The sequence below is a fragment of the Podarcis liolepis genome (assembly GCF_965112155.1).
Source record: "Podarcis liolepis genome assembly, chromosome: 12".
NCBI lineage: Eukaryota > Metazoa > Chordata > Lepidosauria > Squamata > Lacertidae > Podarcis > Podarcis liolepis.
The window spans coordinates 55,494,799-55,510,165 of record NC_139563.1 but is presented as its reverse complement, the minus strand read 5'-3'; the positions used below and the strand labels follow the sequence as shown (position 1 = coordinate 55,510,165).

Genomic DNA, 15,367 nt, shown 5'->3' with positions numbered 1-15,367 from the left:
CCGTACGGGCCAGTCTTGCCAGACTCTAGGGTTGTGCGCTCATCTCACTCTAGAGGCCGGGAGCCAGCGCTGTCCGCAGACACTTCTGGGTCACGTGGCCAGCGTGACAAGCTGCATCTGGCGAGCCAACGCAGCACACAGAACGCCGTTTACCTTCCCGCTGGTAAGCGGTCCCTATTTATCTACTTGCACCCGGGGGTGCTTTCGAACTGCTAGGTTGGCAGGCGCTGGGACCGAACGACGGGAGCGCACCCCGCTGCGGGGATTTGAACCGCCGACCATGTGATCGGCAAGTCCTAGGCGCTGAGGTTTTACCCACAGCGCCACCCGCGTCCCAATTTATGGCTAATGGTGTCTTAATTGTGCATTTAACAGGCTATGCATGTGGCCTCATGAGCAGTGTAACATAAAAAGGGAACTCACTGTATTTCACAGATCAATTGGTTTCAGAGTATACTTTGCTCACAGAAGTTGATCTGTGAAATTGTGTGAATTCCCTCTTCAGTGGGATGTTTGGCTCACATGAGTAGACACATGGAGCTATTAAGGTGGTGCCAATGCAAATACTAGCGCTTCAGAAGAGGGGTTTACCTCAGGACCACACCGGGGAAGGGAAGGGTTAAATTCCTTTCACATGCCAAAGCTGTGGCAAGGCAATGCCTGAATCAGCTGTAAGTACAGCCAGTATTTCATGCATCCCCCCCCCCCCCCAGTTAGTGCAGAAAACCTGAAATAATATTACTTAGGTCGAGAAGAAAGTCACTCTGGTCAGGCAGAAAGGAACTGAAGTCAGTTTCTCTAGAGTCTAAGCTTACTGACTTACCGTAATCCCTGACCATGCTAGCACCACCTAAGACTGGTCTTCTAGATTACTTTTTGGCAACTCTGTCTTATCACTAAACTGCTAGCTTTTATTTTTAAGGCTCTTCACTACTCTCCCCTTTCTTATTTCCCCTTACCTCCTTTTAATTCCCCAAACACAAAAGCAGTGACTATTCGTTTTTATCTCTAGTAGTCAGTCATATTTTAAGATTTATCTGTTTTCTCACCAATTGCTTGGTACTGTAAGTTGATTAATTTATCACAAGTAAAAAAATGCAGATTTTAATCAGATCCTGTTGCATTAGATATGGATTTATAAGGGTTATTTGTATAATGAACCAATATGATCTGGCAACTTCATATGTATGATTGAATAAAAAATGAAAAAAATCCTTCCAGTAGCACCTTAAAGACCAACTAAGTTAGTTCTTGGTATGAGCTTTCGTGTGCATGCACACTTCTTCATGCACACTTTTTCGTGCATGCACACGAAAGCTCATACCAAGAACTAACTTAGTTGGTCTTTAAGGTGCTACTGGAAGGAATTTTTTTATTTTGACTATGGCAGACCAACACGGCTACCTATCTGTAACTGAATAAAAAATGGTTCATGCTTGGACGAGTGTATGAGTGTGTACTTTTAAAAGAAGGACCACTGAGGCCTGGAAGTCCTTGGCATGAACTGCAAGAAATTAGAACCCAGACCTTCAGCTGCTATCCTGTTCCTACCACAATGTACGGTATGGTTTACTTTAATTGTGCAAACTGTTTTCTGTTCTTACTCTCAATCACATGCTTGAAAGGATACTTCATGTTAGGAACTCTGGAAGTACTTTCTCCTGAAGGTTGCAGAAATAAGTCTATGCACCTGAAAAGCATGTTTGTGCTGTAAATTCATGACTATCACAATCTATGTGAGGAGTAACACCACCAAAACAGGTTAAAAGTGTGGTCAAAATGGCCCTGGTAACCAGTACAGGTAGCCATATATATTATTTGTGTATCTCTCTCTCTCTCTCTCTCTCTCTCTCTCTCTCTCTCTCTCTGTGTGTGTGTGTACACACCCACACCTACACACATCATGCAACCTGGAAATGCAGCACTGTCTGCTGACCTAAGTGCAAAACAGTAATAAAATCATAGCGTGACACAGAAAAATCTGACAAGAATCATTCTGAATTTTGTAGCTCTGTTTGCAGCCCAACACCACCATCAATTTAAAATCAACAAAAGAAAGTAAAATACCTCACTCAGGTATATGTAACAAAGTCACTTTCATTTAATTTTCTGTCTGAAGACATGACAGCACCTGTACATTTTTAGTTATAATTGTTGTTATCCTTCAGAGCCTTTTGAAATAAATGCAATCATCCTTCTGTATTACTGGCTTCTCCATGACAATCTTTCTAAGTTGCCCTGTTCTAAACCAATATCTTTCAGACAGCCGCTGAATAATGTAAGAAGATAAAACCCACATGAAAAATCAAGAATTCAGAAATGAAATTTAACCTGTCAAATTGTAACTTAGTTGATCTTTATTCCCTTAATATTCTTCAAACTGAAACTGCTTCGTTCTAGTTCATAAAGACCATTTACCTTGGAGGCTATTATTTCCTAGAATTTAATTCCAAGTCAATATTTAAGTTAAAGCAACAGACAAAAAACAAAAAACAGACACAAACACAAACCGGCTTCTTATAGGCTTTTACAATAGTGGTTGTGGAAAATGGTGTCAAGTACCTGCTGTGGGCTATTGTAAGTCCCCTTGTTCTAATGTAGGCATCAGCAGCTAGAGAGCCGGGGGTCAAATCTGGCCAGTGAGGAATATCAACTGGTCCCTGAGCTTAGTGGCAAGAAGCAGTGCACTGTGGCAACAGGATTGCTTGGTACCTGGAAAATACAGGGGAGGACTGGCCTCCCACACTCTGATCCTTCCTCAGAATGGTTTCCTCATAAAACTAGTGGCCAGTCAAGGGTCAGGAGGAAACAAAACAAAACACCTCCCAGCAAATCCTACAGAAGCATTCAAATAATTTTAAAGATGGCAAGACGAAAGGCAACAGTAGCTGCTTAGGAGTACAGCAAACAGATGGGTAGTTAACAAGCAGTTTAGGATATGTCTCATGCAGAATTTACTCATCTATGCTGGCTTGGCAGCGGCACTGAGGCAAAAATGTGACAGCAACCCCTTTGGATCTAACTCTCTTCTTCTTCTTCTTCTTCTTCTTCTTCTTCTTCTTCTTCTTCACCACCACCACCACCACCACCACCACCACCACCACCAATCAACCTATTAAAGAGTCCCTAAGCTCTTGCTAACAACAATAGACTGCCCACGAACCTTAAGTACTCATTGGCACTATATTATTGCCATGCCTTTTAAAGAAACTTGAGCTTTTGAGGCCAAAGAATTCTAAACTAATACCCTTTGCACTATGGCTACATGGGAACCTTTGCAGCAAATGGTGGATTTCTCTTTCAGAACAACAGGTTTTTGTGATGAAAACAGAACATGCTTCCCCCGCCAATCAAGATCCAAACTGCCTCTCCCCACCCCGTAAAACTTGGCCCACATCTGTAGTTCAGTCTTTGGCATGTTGACTCAGAAGGAATTTCCATTGTATTCAGTAGGGTTACCGGCAGGCACAGACCAGGGTGCCATATCTGGCACTCTAGGTCTCTCTGTACAGCCCTAGGTGACTCTAAGGACATTCCCCTTCCCCAGGCTGCTCTCCTCACCAGTCCTGCTCCACAGCCTCCTCAAGTGCTATTGACTGGCTTGAATGTGTCCTAGAATTGTGATAACGCCATTTGCTTGCCTGATGGAGAGAATGTGTTGGGATGTGTGTCTAAAAGCTCTGACTTTAGTATGACTCACACATGCATAGTAATTGCTCTCATTCCTGGATCCTATCTACAGGTAGAGGTACATTGTCCATACAAATGGGAAGTGATCTTTTGCACTGATCACCTATTAATCTATTCAGCCAATAGCATGACAGCATGGCACACAACAATATTTATTAGTATGTGCATATGAGTGAGATTTTCCCATCCCCTCTTTAATCAATAGAGCAAATCAGGTCAATAAGAAAATAGCCTGGATTGCTTTTTATGCAGGAATCAGCTGGTGAAACTCTTTACAGGGTTGACATACATTTTACCATCTGGTAACATTGCTGCAGATCAAAAGGCTGTTAAAGGGACAACTTCAAGAGACAAAGATAGAGGTGTGGGGTGGCCAAAATCTTTATCTTGCTTGCCATCTTGTGGAGTTCTCTTCTGTTTATGTTTCGAAATAAATTTGGCTGCCTTTTCTGTATCATGTGAAGGATAGTTACCACAGAGGACCTGTCCATACTACCAATTCATATTGGTGGCTTCCCCCAAAGAATTCTGGGAAGCGTACTTTGATGAAGGAGGTGGACCTTCTCTGTGGCAAATACTAATCTCCTCTCACCAATCCCAAGAGTTACCTGGGTTTAAGGTTGCAATCCCATGCACATTTAGGAATAAGTCTTACACGTAAGCACGCAGGGGGCATGGCTGCACGTTTGCAGTGCAGAGAACATCCTGAGTGAATGAGACTTGTGTATGAGCTTCCCCAAAGATGCTGGGTGATGAACGAATAAAAATCCACCCCACTTCCAAAGCTGTGGGAAACACATTTCCCTGGCTTTCCTATACTTGTGCCTATGGCTTATTTTGTGTAAGTTGCTGATAACACACTAGAAAAAGAGGCATTTACCCTTCAGTGGAAAGCAGTCTAGGAATTCCCACTGTTCGGTTTTGCTTTTTTCTTATTGCTTACGTAAAAGCTGCTGGTTTGGTACAGCATGCATACAAAAGATTGATTTAAATTAGCTGGCAGCAATCAGCATGTACATGCAACCCCTGCAGGGTTCATTTTATTTTCCCTGCAGTGAGTGGATCATTGCCTTCCTGAGGAATGAAATGGACTCTCCTTAGTTACCACATGGGGACTTAGGGTACATTCGTACCAGCTGTTTTTCACAGACTGCTTTTCTTATTTGCAGATGCTTGCAGACTGCACTATACGTCTAGTCATCAATACCACCATACTCCTGTGTTTGTGTGTGTGTGTGTGCGCGCAGCCTGCATCCCTTCTTTAAATAGGTACAGATGATAGTGTAATGCTATATACCTGGGACAAACCAAGAATGAAATAGGTCTTGGTGCTTAAGAGTGGGTATAAACTGGCTGATAGTTGTCAGGTTGTTGTGGGAAAGTATGAGGGGCAGGAGAGTGGTGACCAGAAAGAGGTGGAGGACAATAGCCACTTTTATGGGCAAAAGTTAATTTGGAAAAAAATATTTTCATTTAGCCTTGAACAAATTAAACCCAAGTCCTGTTTTGGGGCTCCCCATAGACATCTGGTTGGCCACTGTGAGACCACGATGATGAACGATGTAGGTGATTGGCCTGACCCAGTAGGCTCTTCTTATGTCCACATGCCCTTAAATCCCTGCTCAGCCATGAAGCCCACTAATTGCCCTTAAGTCTCTCACTCACTCTCAACCCAACTGGTCTCACAAGATTGTTGTGAAGATAAAACGAGGGGAGAGAGAACCATGGAGAGATGATATCTCTGCCCATCAGTAGCTGAGCTGGCAGCTTGTGGGAGGCATCTCACCTTTCCCTTCAGTTATCCCATAACTCTCCATCTCTACCCACCTGCCCCCAAGGTCGTAGACAAGAGAAATAGTGGGTCAAACGGTCAAGAAGGTGGTTTCTGAACATGCTGTAGAGGAAAGGGTAGGGCAGGTGGGGCTCATCAACCTGGGAAGGCAGCCCATCTAGGAGAAGGAAAACTCTGATCCTCCATATTTGGGAGAAGACAAGTCTAAGAAGGAAACCCTATATAAATCCACAGTGAATTCTTTAAAATGGTAGGATGGCATCGTTCTGGCAACCGCTGCAGCCAAGCTAGTGCAATCGTATTGCTCTGCTTTCCTTTGGACCACATCAGTGAGGTCAAGGGAGGGTCTTGTTGTCTGGGCAGCCCAGGACCTCCATACACAGTGCCCAGGCTTGTGCCCTAGGGGAGGTCACTTCAGTACTGTTAACACAGCTGTTTGATTTCATCCCCAGATGTTTGTTCCATTGTCTCTCAAGAGTCAAGACAGATGGATGCCAGCAACCAAGTGAAAACAACCAATGGATGCCAGCAACCAAGTGAAAACAAGCAAATGGTTACTCAAACAAAACGAAGAGGTATCCTGAGAAGCAAGAGAAACTTTGGAAGAAGTGGCCAGAACAAATTCTCAGATAACCAGGGGCCTTACCTGGAGTGAGTTTGGTGACGTGAGAGGTGAGGGAAGGCCATGCCCTGGTGACTGGTTGGGCTTTTGAGGAGAGCTTGAAGACTGCTGGGCTGGTGGCGGCTGACTCTGGCTTTGGGTTTGCTGCGTCTGTGGTGGAGGCGGGGGCTGCGGCTGCTGAGGCTGCTGCGTCTGTGGCTGTGGCTGAGATTGATGTTGTGGCTGGCTGGCTTGTCCCTGTGGCTGCTGGCTAGTTTGGCCTTGCTGTTGTTGCTGCTGCTGCTGCTGCTGGAGATGTTGAAGCTGTTGAAGCTGCTGAAGCTGGGAATTCAGGGATGAGGTAGCTACAAGTAAAAAATAAAATAAAATTCAAATCAGAATTACATGTGTTTCTTTGTGTAGATTGCAAAGATATACTGCCAGACTCCAGAGCACTGTCAGAAGAGCAGAGGAGAAAACAAAAGCTGGCCACCTCTGCTATAGGCTTCTGCCTGCAGATATAAAAGCTCAAAATGTGAGTACAGTCTCAATGTGCATGATTTTCCTGCTCCCTCTGAGACACATTCTTACAGTAACAGCAGTCCTCATAGACAGCTCACTCTTCTTTTGCATAGGTAGGGGAAACGATTTGAACATAGATAGAGAAAGCACCATTGGTCAAACCTCTTGAAGGAAACTAGAATCCAGAAATTAGTGGGAGCCAAGAAAGTGGAAGCTGGAAGAAAAGAAGAAGAAGAAGAAGAAGAAGAAGAAGAAGAAGAAGAAGACGACGAAGAAGAGGAGGAGTTTGGATTTGATATCCCGCCTTTCACTCCCTTTAAGGAGTCTCAAAGCGGCTAACATTCTCCTTTCCCTTCCTTCCCCACAACAAACACTCTGTGAGGTGAGTGGGGCTGAGAGACTTCAGAGAAGTGTGACTGGCCCAAGGTCACCCAGCAGCTGCATGTGCAGGAGCGGAGACGCGAACCCGGTTCCCCAGATTACGAGACTACCGCTCTTAACCACTACACCACACTGGCTCTCTAGAAAAGATTGTAGGGCAGGTCTGTACCGCCAGTCACTTGCCAAGTGAAGAGAACCCGACAATTAATGTTTGGCAGCTGAACAGAAGCGTTAAGAAATGTTTTTTGAGCCTGTGGGGCAGTTGCCAAACACCTGAGATGCCAAAACACATAGTTGGTGTTCAGTTCTATGAGTCTCAAATCATGAAGCCCTCCTATAAAGATACTGAGTAAAGTAATAGGCTAACGTTTCTTAGCAACAGAATGAATGCTATCACTGTAAATCATGGACACCTAATCTGTGGCCCATTGGATGTCATTGAACTACAATTCCCATAATCTCTGACCATTGGCCATGCTTGCCTGCAACTCCCATTATCCCTGACCATAGGCCAATATTGGAGTTGAAATCTAATAACATCCAGAGGACAAGTTAGCCGCCCCTGCTATAAATTGTGTGGTGACAAATTTTTCAGCAGTCAAGGTTGTCCACCCGAAAGTGGCCTAGGTCTGGGAGAGAGATCTCTGTTTGAATCCCAGTTCTTTTTTCTTTGTCTTTGCAGATCAGCTTTAGACAAGTTAGTGTCTCTTGGCATCAGTTTCCCATCTGTAAAATGGAAATACTGGCACTTTATAGCTCACTTCATGAGAATGTGATGATGGGGTAACTGTACTTTTTAAAAGTCTTTAAAAGAAATATATAATTGACAATCACAAGCCAAGAAGGAAATTCCTAGGAGTCTCATTGTGCAAATGGATAAGAAGAAAACGGCCTCAATTTGTTACAGCTGTTTTATGGCTGTAGAGCTCTGTGGGCTGGTGAAGGATATTAAAAGGAATAAAATAAGATTCAGTGCTAAAGTGCAAAGTTGCCTGGAGGTCCTAAATGATTATACATGGAAGCATATGCATGGTGCCAAAGAAATTAAGATGCACGTCAGGATAAAACAGATTAAGACAAGAACTTTAGAAGAGAGCCAGAACCCTGGAGATTTGCAAAACAAGTGTTATTTTAACTCTAGACACAATCAAGCCAAATGCCAGCATTTTTAGATATCATGGTCCTTAACTTTAACTGGATGGTGTGTTACTATAATTAAAATAGTATCCAGAAAAAGATCAGCGTATTTTCTAATTTTTGGAAGGTTAATGAAGAAGAGTTTCTGTATATTGAAAAAAAAAACATTAGACAACCCCTCTATGTAATAGTTCAGAACCACTTGACAAGATGGAAATTGTTGGCTACCCTTCTTCATGAGTCCCTCGGGATTCAGATCTTCCAGTGTCTGCTGGTCCCACTGCCCAAAGGGCAGAACAATCCAAGCATCCATTCCACCATGCAAGAGGGGGGTTGGATAAGATGGGGGGTGTCTCTCTGCCCAATTGCGACATGCTCCACTGGTCAGTGGCTTCCACTACTGGGAACTCCTGACTGCACCCACCTAAACCGCAGGTGGGCACAAGTGATTGCTGAAGTCCTGGCATATCCCTGGTGGAGACAGCCAGTGTATGCCCTTGAGAGAGGCCATATGTGTGGGGGGAAGGGATGGAGTCAGGACAGCCAAAGATCTGCTGGCTCCAATCTGTGCTACCCTCTTCAAATTAAATCCTGCTTGAAATGTATCCACCTTGCTGTACGGGCTCTAATCTGCTGTAGTGGGAAGCTTTAAGGTCTGCCACCCTTATCCAGCCAGAGAGACCTGTACACAACCTACTATGCTGGTGGGGGTATGGATGGGCAACGGGCTCCACTAGGATACCCATCAGACCGTATTGAGCAATTTGGCTGCAGATAAACAGGGATGCATCAGTAGATATACCTGACTAGTTTCTGTGATTATAGCTGGATCAGGGTTACATGAAACCATCTGCAGCACACCTTATTTTTGTTTAAAAATATTCTTTCTAGTGCCTGGAAACACCCAGCGCTTTACTCAGTGATACAGCCCAACATGATCCTGCTATAGTAACTGGCAGTAAATTTGTCATTTTCATCATGTTCAAGATGGCATCTTTAAAACAATCCTGTGATTAGCTCAAGGTCCTTGTAATCATATAAAGGCCAGACCATCTAGTTGGTGCCACCTAGTCTAGCAGTTTCTCGCCTACTCTGACCAGCAACAACTCTGCAAGGACTGGAGCAAATACCTTTTCCAGACCCTCTACCAAGATTCAGACATGCATTCATCCATTGAGCTATGTTTTCCTTCTCAAAAGCTCTGCTGGGAGGACGGCAACAGTCAAATGTAGAACCCCACCAGTACAAACCTACCAAGATGGCATGATCCAGGCTTCTTGAGATAATTCCCCCTCCCCTGGAAGACCTTAAGACCCAGCTCCTCCTCTGTGGTCATGAATCATAGAATCATAGAGTTGGAAGAGACCACAAGGGCCATCGAGTCCAACCCCCTGCCAAGCAGGAAACACCATCAGAGCACTCCTGACATATGGTTGTCAAGTCTCTGCTTAAAGACCTCCAAAGAAGGAGACTCCACCACACTCCTTGGCAGCAAATTCCACTGTCGAAGAGATCTGAAGCCACAGCCATGTGGACAAATATCAGTCACACCTGCTGAGCATGTCATCACTGAGCTGGGTTTGGAACTCAGGCACTCCCATCCCCTCACTATTTAATCAGGTCCAGAGATCTAAATCCAGCATTTTTCATATTTGCAAAATCTGAATGTTTAGTGTAAATGTTGTATATGCCAAGATGCCAAAGGGAAGTATGTTCAGTATCTTTTCATAAGTTTTACTGGAATGCCAGTTACCCCCCATCTTATATTTGTGCATCTGGTTCTTCCTGCCTAAGTACAGAACCTTACATTTGTCCCTGTTGTGTTTTATTCTGTTAGTTTGGGCCCAGTTCTCCAATAAGTAAAAGTCATTTTGAATTCTGATTCTGTCTTCTGCGGCATTATTTCCCCCTGCTAGTTTAGTACCATCTGCAAATTTGATCAGCATCCCCTCAAGTTGTTTATAAAGACAAGCAACAATGGGCTCAGGACAGGACACCACTTGTCAGGCTCTGCTGCTGCTGGGCTTTCTCTCCCAATCCAAAAACTGTCCGGTTGGAAGGATCCTAACAAGTTTTTATATGATGATAAAGGCACCTCATGAGAAAAGAAGACTCCCTGGAAAAGACCCTGATGTTGGGAAAGATGGAGGGCACAAGGAGAAGGGGGCAACAGAGGACGAGATGGTTGGACAGTGCTCTCGAAGCTACCAGCATGAGTTTGACCAAACTGCAGGAGGCAGTGGAAGACAGGAGTGCCTGGCGTGCTCTGGTCCATGGGGTCACGAAGAGGCGGACATGACTAAACGACTAAACAACAACAAAGGCACACACACTCGCCAATTTATGCACACTCAATTTGTTCACGACTGTGCATACACACATCATGCTGATCCAAAAATGCCAAAGAAAGAGGTGGAACGGGGCAGGGCAGAACAGGGTATTTGTAGACTTTTTCAATGGTGGTTCAAATATACACGAGTTCACTGATGTGCATGGTGCTTTAGAATGTAACCCCCACAGCTGCAGTTTGTTTTTTAATGCAGTTTTAATGTTACTTGTAAGCCAGCTTTAATGGATTTGTATCCTGAAAGGCAGGATATAAATAATTGCAACCAATCAATCAAATTAAGAGTTCCCTGTACACTCTAAATGTCTTCACATAGCTCAATGGATGCATATGGCTTGATTCTGCCTGATTACTGAAGTGTACTTGTATCAGGCAAAATATCTGTTGGGCATCTAAAGCAACCCTCTACCACATGTTCTGTTGTGTTACTTTCCCCCACAGTCTTTTATTTCCATAATTCTGCAGATGTTACACAATTGTGCCTTAATGCGAAATAATGCAATGTACAATGGACTAAAAAGGAGAAAATCATACATTAAGGCTATTCGTATTCGACTGAGCAGAGAATTTGGCTCTCGCTGTTTTGAGAAGACTAATCCCTTCCTCCCCACCCCCCACCCCAGTAATGGAGAATAGATTTATATATTGCCTCAAACTGAAAAGTGTAACTAACTTAAGGATCTGGGCCTGTGCTGACATTGACATTGTCTGCTTTTCTTATCTTGTTTATCTTTTAATGAGCAATACTCCTTTTATTTTCCTTGAAGTAGATTTCTAGAGACTGAATGCACACAATGAATAGACTAATGTAAGCCTGCATTTACACTGCTACGTATTATGTAATGAAGGGTGTGGGCAAATGCCTGTTTTCCCCCATACATGCTCAATTTTCTCTTTTGAGGAGGGAAAAGTTGCTGTTTTTATATGATAGAGGGGGGTGGGCAAAGAGGGTGAGGCTAAAACTTGATGCCTCAACAGATTACTAATGGGTTACAGAGCATATTACTTCTAGATCAGTGGTTCAAATCCAGTCTAGGTCAATACAGGGAACAAAAGTCAAGGCATCCTGATGGTTGCAGAGTGCCCTATATTGTATAAAATTAATTGGCTGTCTCCTAGTAAATACATTGGCTGCAAAAGGAACTGGCAGCCTCCTGACTACCATAAAATCATGTTTGGGGTTTCAGGGCAGAAGTTTAAGAATTAAAGAATGAAGAGCTAGACCCAGAGTTGAAAGCATCCCTGCACTGCCCATTCCAAGACAACATTGTGGTGACTGTGATGGGATGAGTGTGAGTTCACTGGTGAATCTTCATAAACACCAAGGATCTTCACATATTGACAAGAGACTCATGGTATGTTTCCCAGCTGTTATGGAAAATCACCAAACAGTGATCAACAATTTGAACCGACCGCAGATTTTGTACACCCCTCATTTAATAGCTATAGTTTCCATGCATATTAACTTCCAAAGCAATCATCATAGGGTTGCAAATGAATGGAATTGTTGCACTTAGGTCTCACTAAAATAAACTGGAAGAGCTGGCCTTGACTTAACTCATGTCCCATTGATGTCAATGGGAATGTGCGCAGCTAGATTCAAATCAGATAATAGAGACGTTGATAAACTACTGTGCGAACTACCCAAATGATACAACACATGTCCATTTCCTAATATAATGGAAGACCTATGCATGTCAACCTGGCCACATGTGGCCCTATTCATGCTGTCACTTTGCATACATTCTCTGATAGGTTATCTTAATAAATAAGGGGGAAATAAATGTTTTAAAGAAATCCTTATACTGGAGCCGGCCTTATCTATCTTTGTGTCCAAGGCAACATACTAAAAAGCCTTTACTCTGCATTCTTTTTGGGGCTAACTACAACCTTAATTTTTTGCTGTAGAATAATTTCTTTGAGAAGTTCATGCAACTTAAATATTGAATGCAACAAAATTCAAACATTAAGAAATTCTAATAACTTATCAATAATTTGTGATCTTTTAATATTGCAAAGTACGGAAATGTCTACCGCAAAACTGATTATTTCTCTCCTCCCTCCCCAACCCTGTAATGTTGAAAAGTGGAATCATTTTTCAGGATGTTCTGGTTAGGAAGATCAACTAAAGAGCAGCATAAAATATATTTGAAGCTGCTTTCACCTGAAGGTAATGTAATTGTTTTCTTTTCCTCTTGGTTTATGACAGTGTTTTTGATTCAGTTTCCCTGTGTGCACTGTAAAAACTGTACTAACTTATTTTAAATGTCCAAATGCAAGAAAATGGCTGAAGAAATTAGATTTTAATACACTATTTGCTTCCTTGGTGCAAATGGGAATTAAAACACCATATTGTATAGAGGGCTATAACATCATTCTCTAGATTGGTTTGACTCATGAAAAAAGGTAGCAGAGCAACATTTGGGGCCTTTCAAAATGGTGTGTGTGTGTGGGGGGGGTTGGAATCCCGTCTTATATTTATTTATTTTGGTTACAACAGAAATAGAACACCTAAGCTGCACTTACATAGGATTAAGCCCATTGATTCTAACTGGATTTGCTTCTGAGTAGAGAAGGTTAGCTCTGCAACCCTAATTATATATAGAAAATAAAATTGCATCCCTGTGGTCTTGATCCAGCTCCAGCCACACAGCACTAGTCATGCACATGGCCCCTGGCGCGCACACCCAACAAAAAATACATGCACCCAGTTCGACAGGATGCAGTTGAGCATCACCATCCGGAGGTGACTAGACCATTCAGCTGTACATTCTCATGGCTGCTCCCAGATCTCCCTTGCTGATGGGGAGTAAGTATGTGTTCAGCTGTGGCTGCTAAGTGCTGTTCTAAGCAGGAAAGGCTCAACAGCATTCAGGCTCCTGTAGGGGAAATGAAGTTCCATCAGCTCTGGTACAGCCACTGAGCAATATCTCTGGGTCCCTTTGCTCTTCACACCTGGAGCATGGTGAAGTCAATAAGGCACTTCTGGTTGATATTAGTGGTCCTGATGGGACAAAGGAGAAAAAGCATTCTCTGAGGTATATGGGACCCAAACAACTAACTGTTTTATGGTTTAAAATAATAATAAAAATTCTTAGTTCAATAGATGATTATTTGAACAATAATATGGTATTGAAGAAGTTGTTCTCTCCAGTTGCTGCCCCATAACCAAATATTCTTGTCTGATATCTGGTTTGTATGATACACCTCTCTTGGAGAAGAGGTGCAGAACACAATAGAGGTTCTGAACTGAGATTAGATAGATAGATAGATAGATAGAGATAGATGATGGATGATAGATGACAGATAGATAGATAGATAGATAGATAGATAGATAGATAGATAGATGTCATCATCACAACCCACACATAGCTCTAGCTTCTCCCCATTACTATTCTGGATTTCTTTGTCCCACTCATTTCAGATTCCCCTGACTGCAAAAGTAGCACTCTGGGCTCTGTTTTTGTGCAGCACCCAGGGATGGAGAACAGTGGCCCTCTTGATGTTGTTGGACTCCATTTCCCATCAGACCCAACTGGCATGGCCAATACATAGGGATGAAGGGAGATGTTATTAAACAACATCTGAAGGTAAACAAGTTTCCCATCCCTATGCTTTAACGTACCGTATTTTTCTGTGTATAAGACTAGGGTTTTTCCTTTAAAAATAATGTCAAAAATTAGGGGGTGTCTTATACATGGATACATCTCCCCCCATTTTCTTAAATCTGAGTCCCCCACCAGCTCAAGCTGACTAGCAACCCTGGTCTTTGTTTTGCTCCCTCTTGATCATATGATTTCACTTACTTGCTTGAATGAACAAGAGTTGGACTCAATTTAAACCCAACATGGCTAAAATTACATGGCCATGCAGAATTCCACACAACTGGTGTCACCCCCAAAACAGGGAACCCACTCCTATGCATACTGCACCCTAATGTATGTCCAGCAGCCAGCAGGAACCCAGTGCAGATGTGTGATGTTCTACTAGCAAGTTTCAGTGCTGTATTCAACATCTGCTGGTGGTAATACATTGTCTAGATCACGTAAGCTGAGCTGGGTCAAAGAGGCCGTGGCTGAAAATGTCACACAGGGGCTTGGAATAAGTGACCTTTTCTTCCCCTTTCAATTCTATGATTTCAAACAGATTAGGAAAATTTCGCTTTGAAATGCCAGGATCTGAATTTCTACTTTGTTTTCCCCGGCGGAAATTTCAAATGGTTTGTGTGGTCAAGGCCAGGCTACCTGCAAAACTACCTGGCCCATTCTGTGCATTTTGATTACATTATCAGTGCAACATTCATTCATCTAACTTGTTTACAACGAAACTGGAGGGTCGGTGGGTGCTTTCGTTTTGTTTTTGTGTCGTTCGGGAATATTTATCCAGGAGTAACAAGGGTTTGCTTCTTTGAACATCAGTCATCATTACAAGTATCTTCAAAGAGACACTTTGAAGTAAATCATCTTTCTCCTTAACTAAAAGTGAAGTTACCACAACTGAAAACAAGGCTTTCAGCAATACAATGGGATGGTGGATCAAAGTGTTTTGGTTGGGGGAGTTTAAATGGCTGGTTCCCAGTGTCAGCTTATCTAAGGACCCCCCTCCCCACGACAAAACAAGTCACGTACATAGCGCCCTCCCTCATTCCACCAAGGAGCGCGGCAGAGAGCATTGTGTCTGAATGATGATTTAGGCTTGTGAAACGCTTTATCTGAGGGCCCTTATTATACCTCTACACGGCACCTCGTTTTAATGTCAGTCTGGTAAGCATCTGAATAAAACCAAGAACCCACTTTATTTAAACATGTGAATTTTCATTATATTCCTCCTCTCATCTTGTGTGTGTTAAGATGGCTTCAAAATAAATGAAAAGCTCTTTAGACCAGGGAATATCTCG

General features: G+C 43.0%; 1 protein-coding gene across 2 annotated transcripts in view; it reads right to left on the bottom strand.

Annotated features, from left to right (window-relative positions):
- POU6F2 (POU class 6 homeobox 2) overlaps nucleotides 1-15,367 on the bottom strand; it is a 310,874-nt gene that overhangs the window by 64,600 nt on the left and 230,907 nt on the right. For both annotated transcript variants that reach the window (XM_083468803.1, XM_083468804.1), the window contains exon 5: nucleotides 6,129-6,448. In XM_083468803.1, coding sequence (XP_083324929.1) covers nucleotides 6,129-6,448 — 320 coding nt within the window. The remainder of the gene's footprint in view (nucleotides 1-6,128; nucleotides 6,449-15,367) is intronic.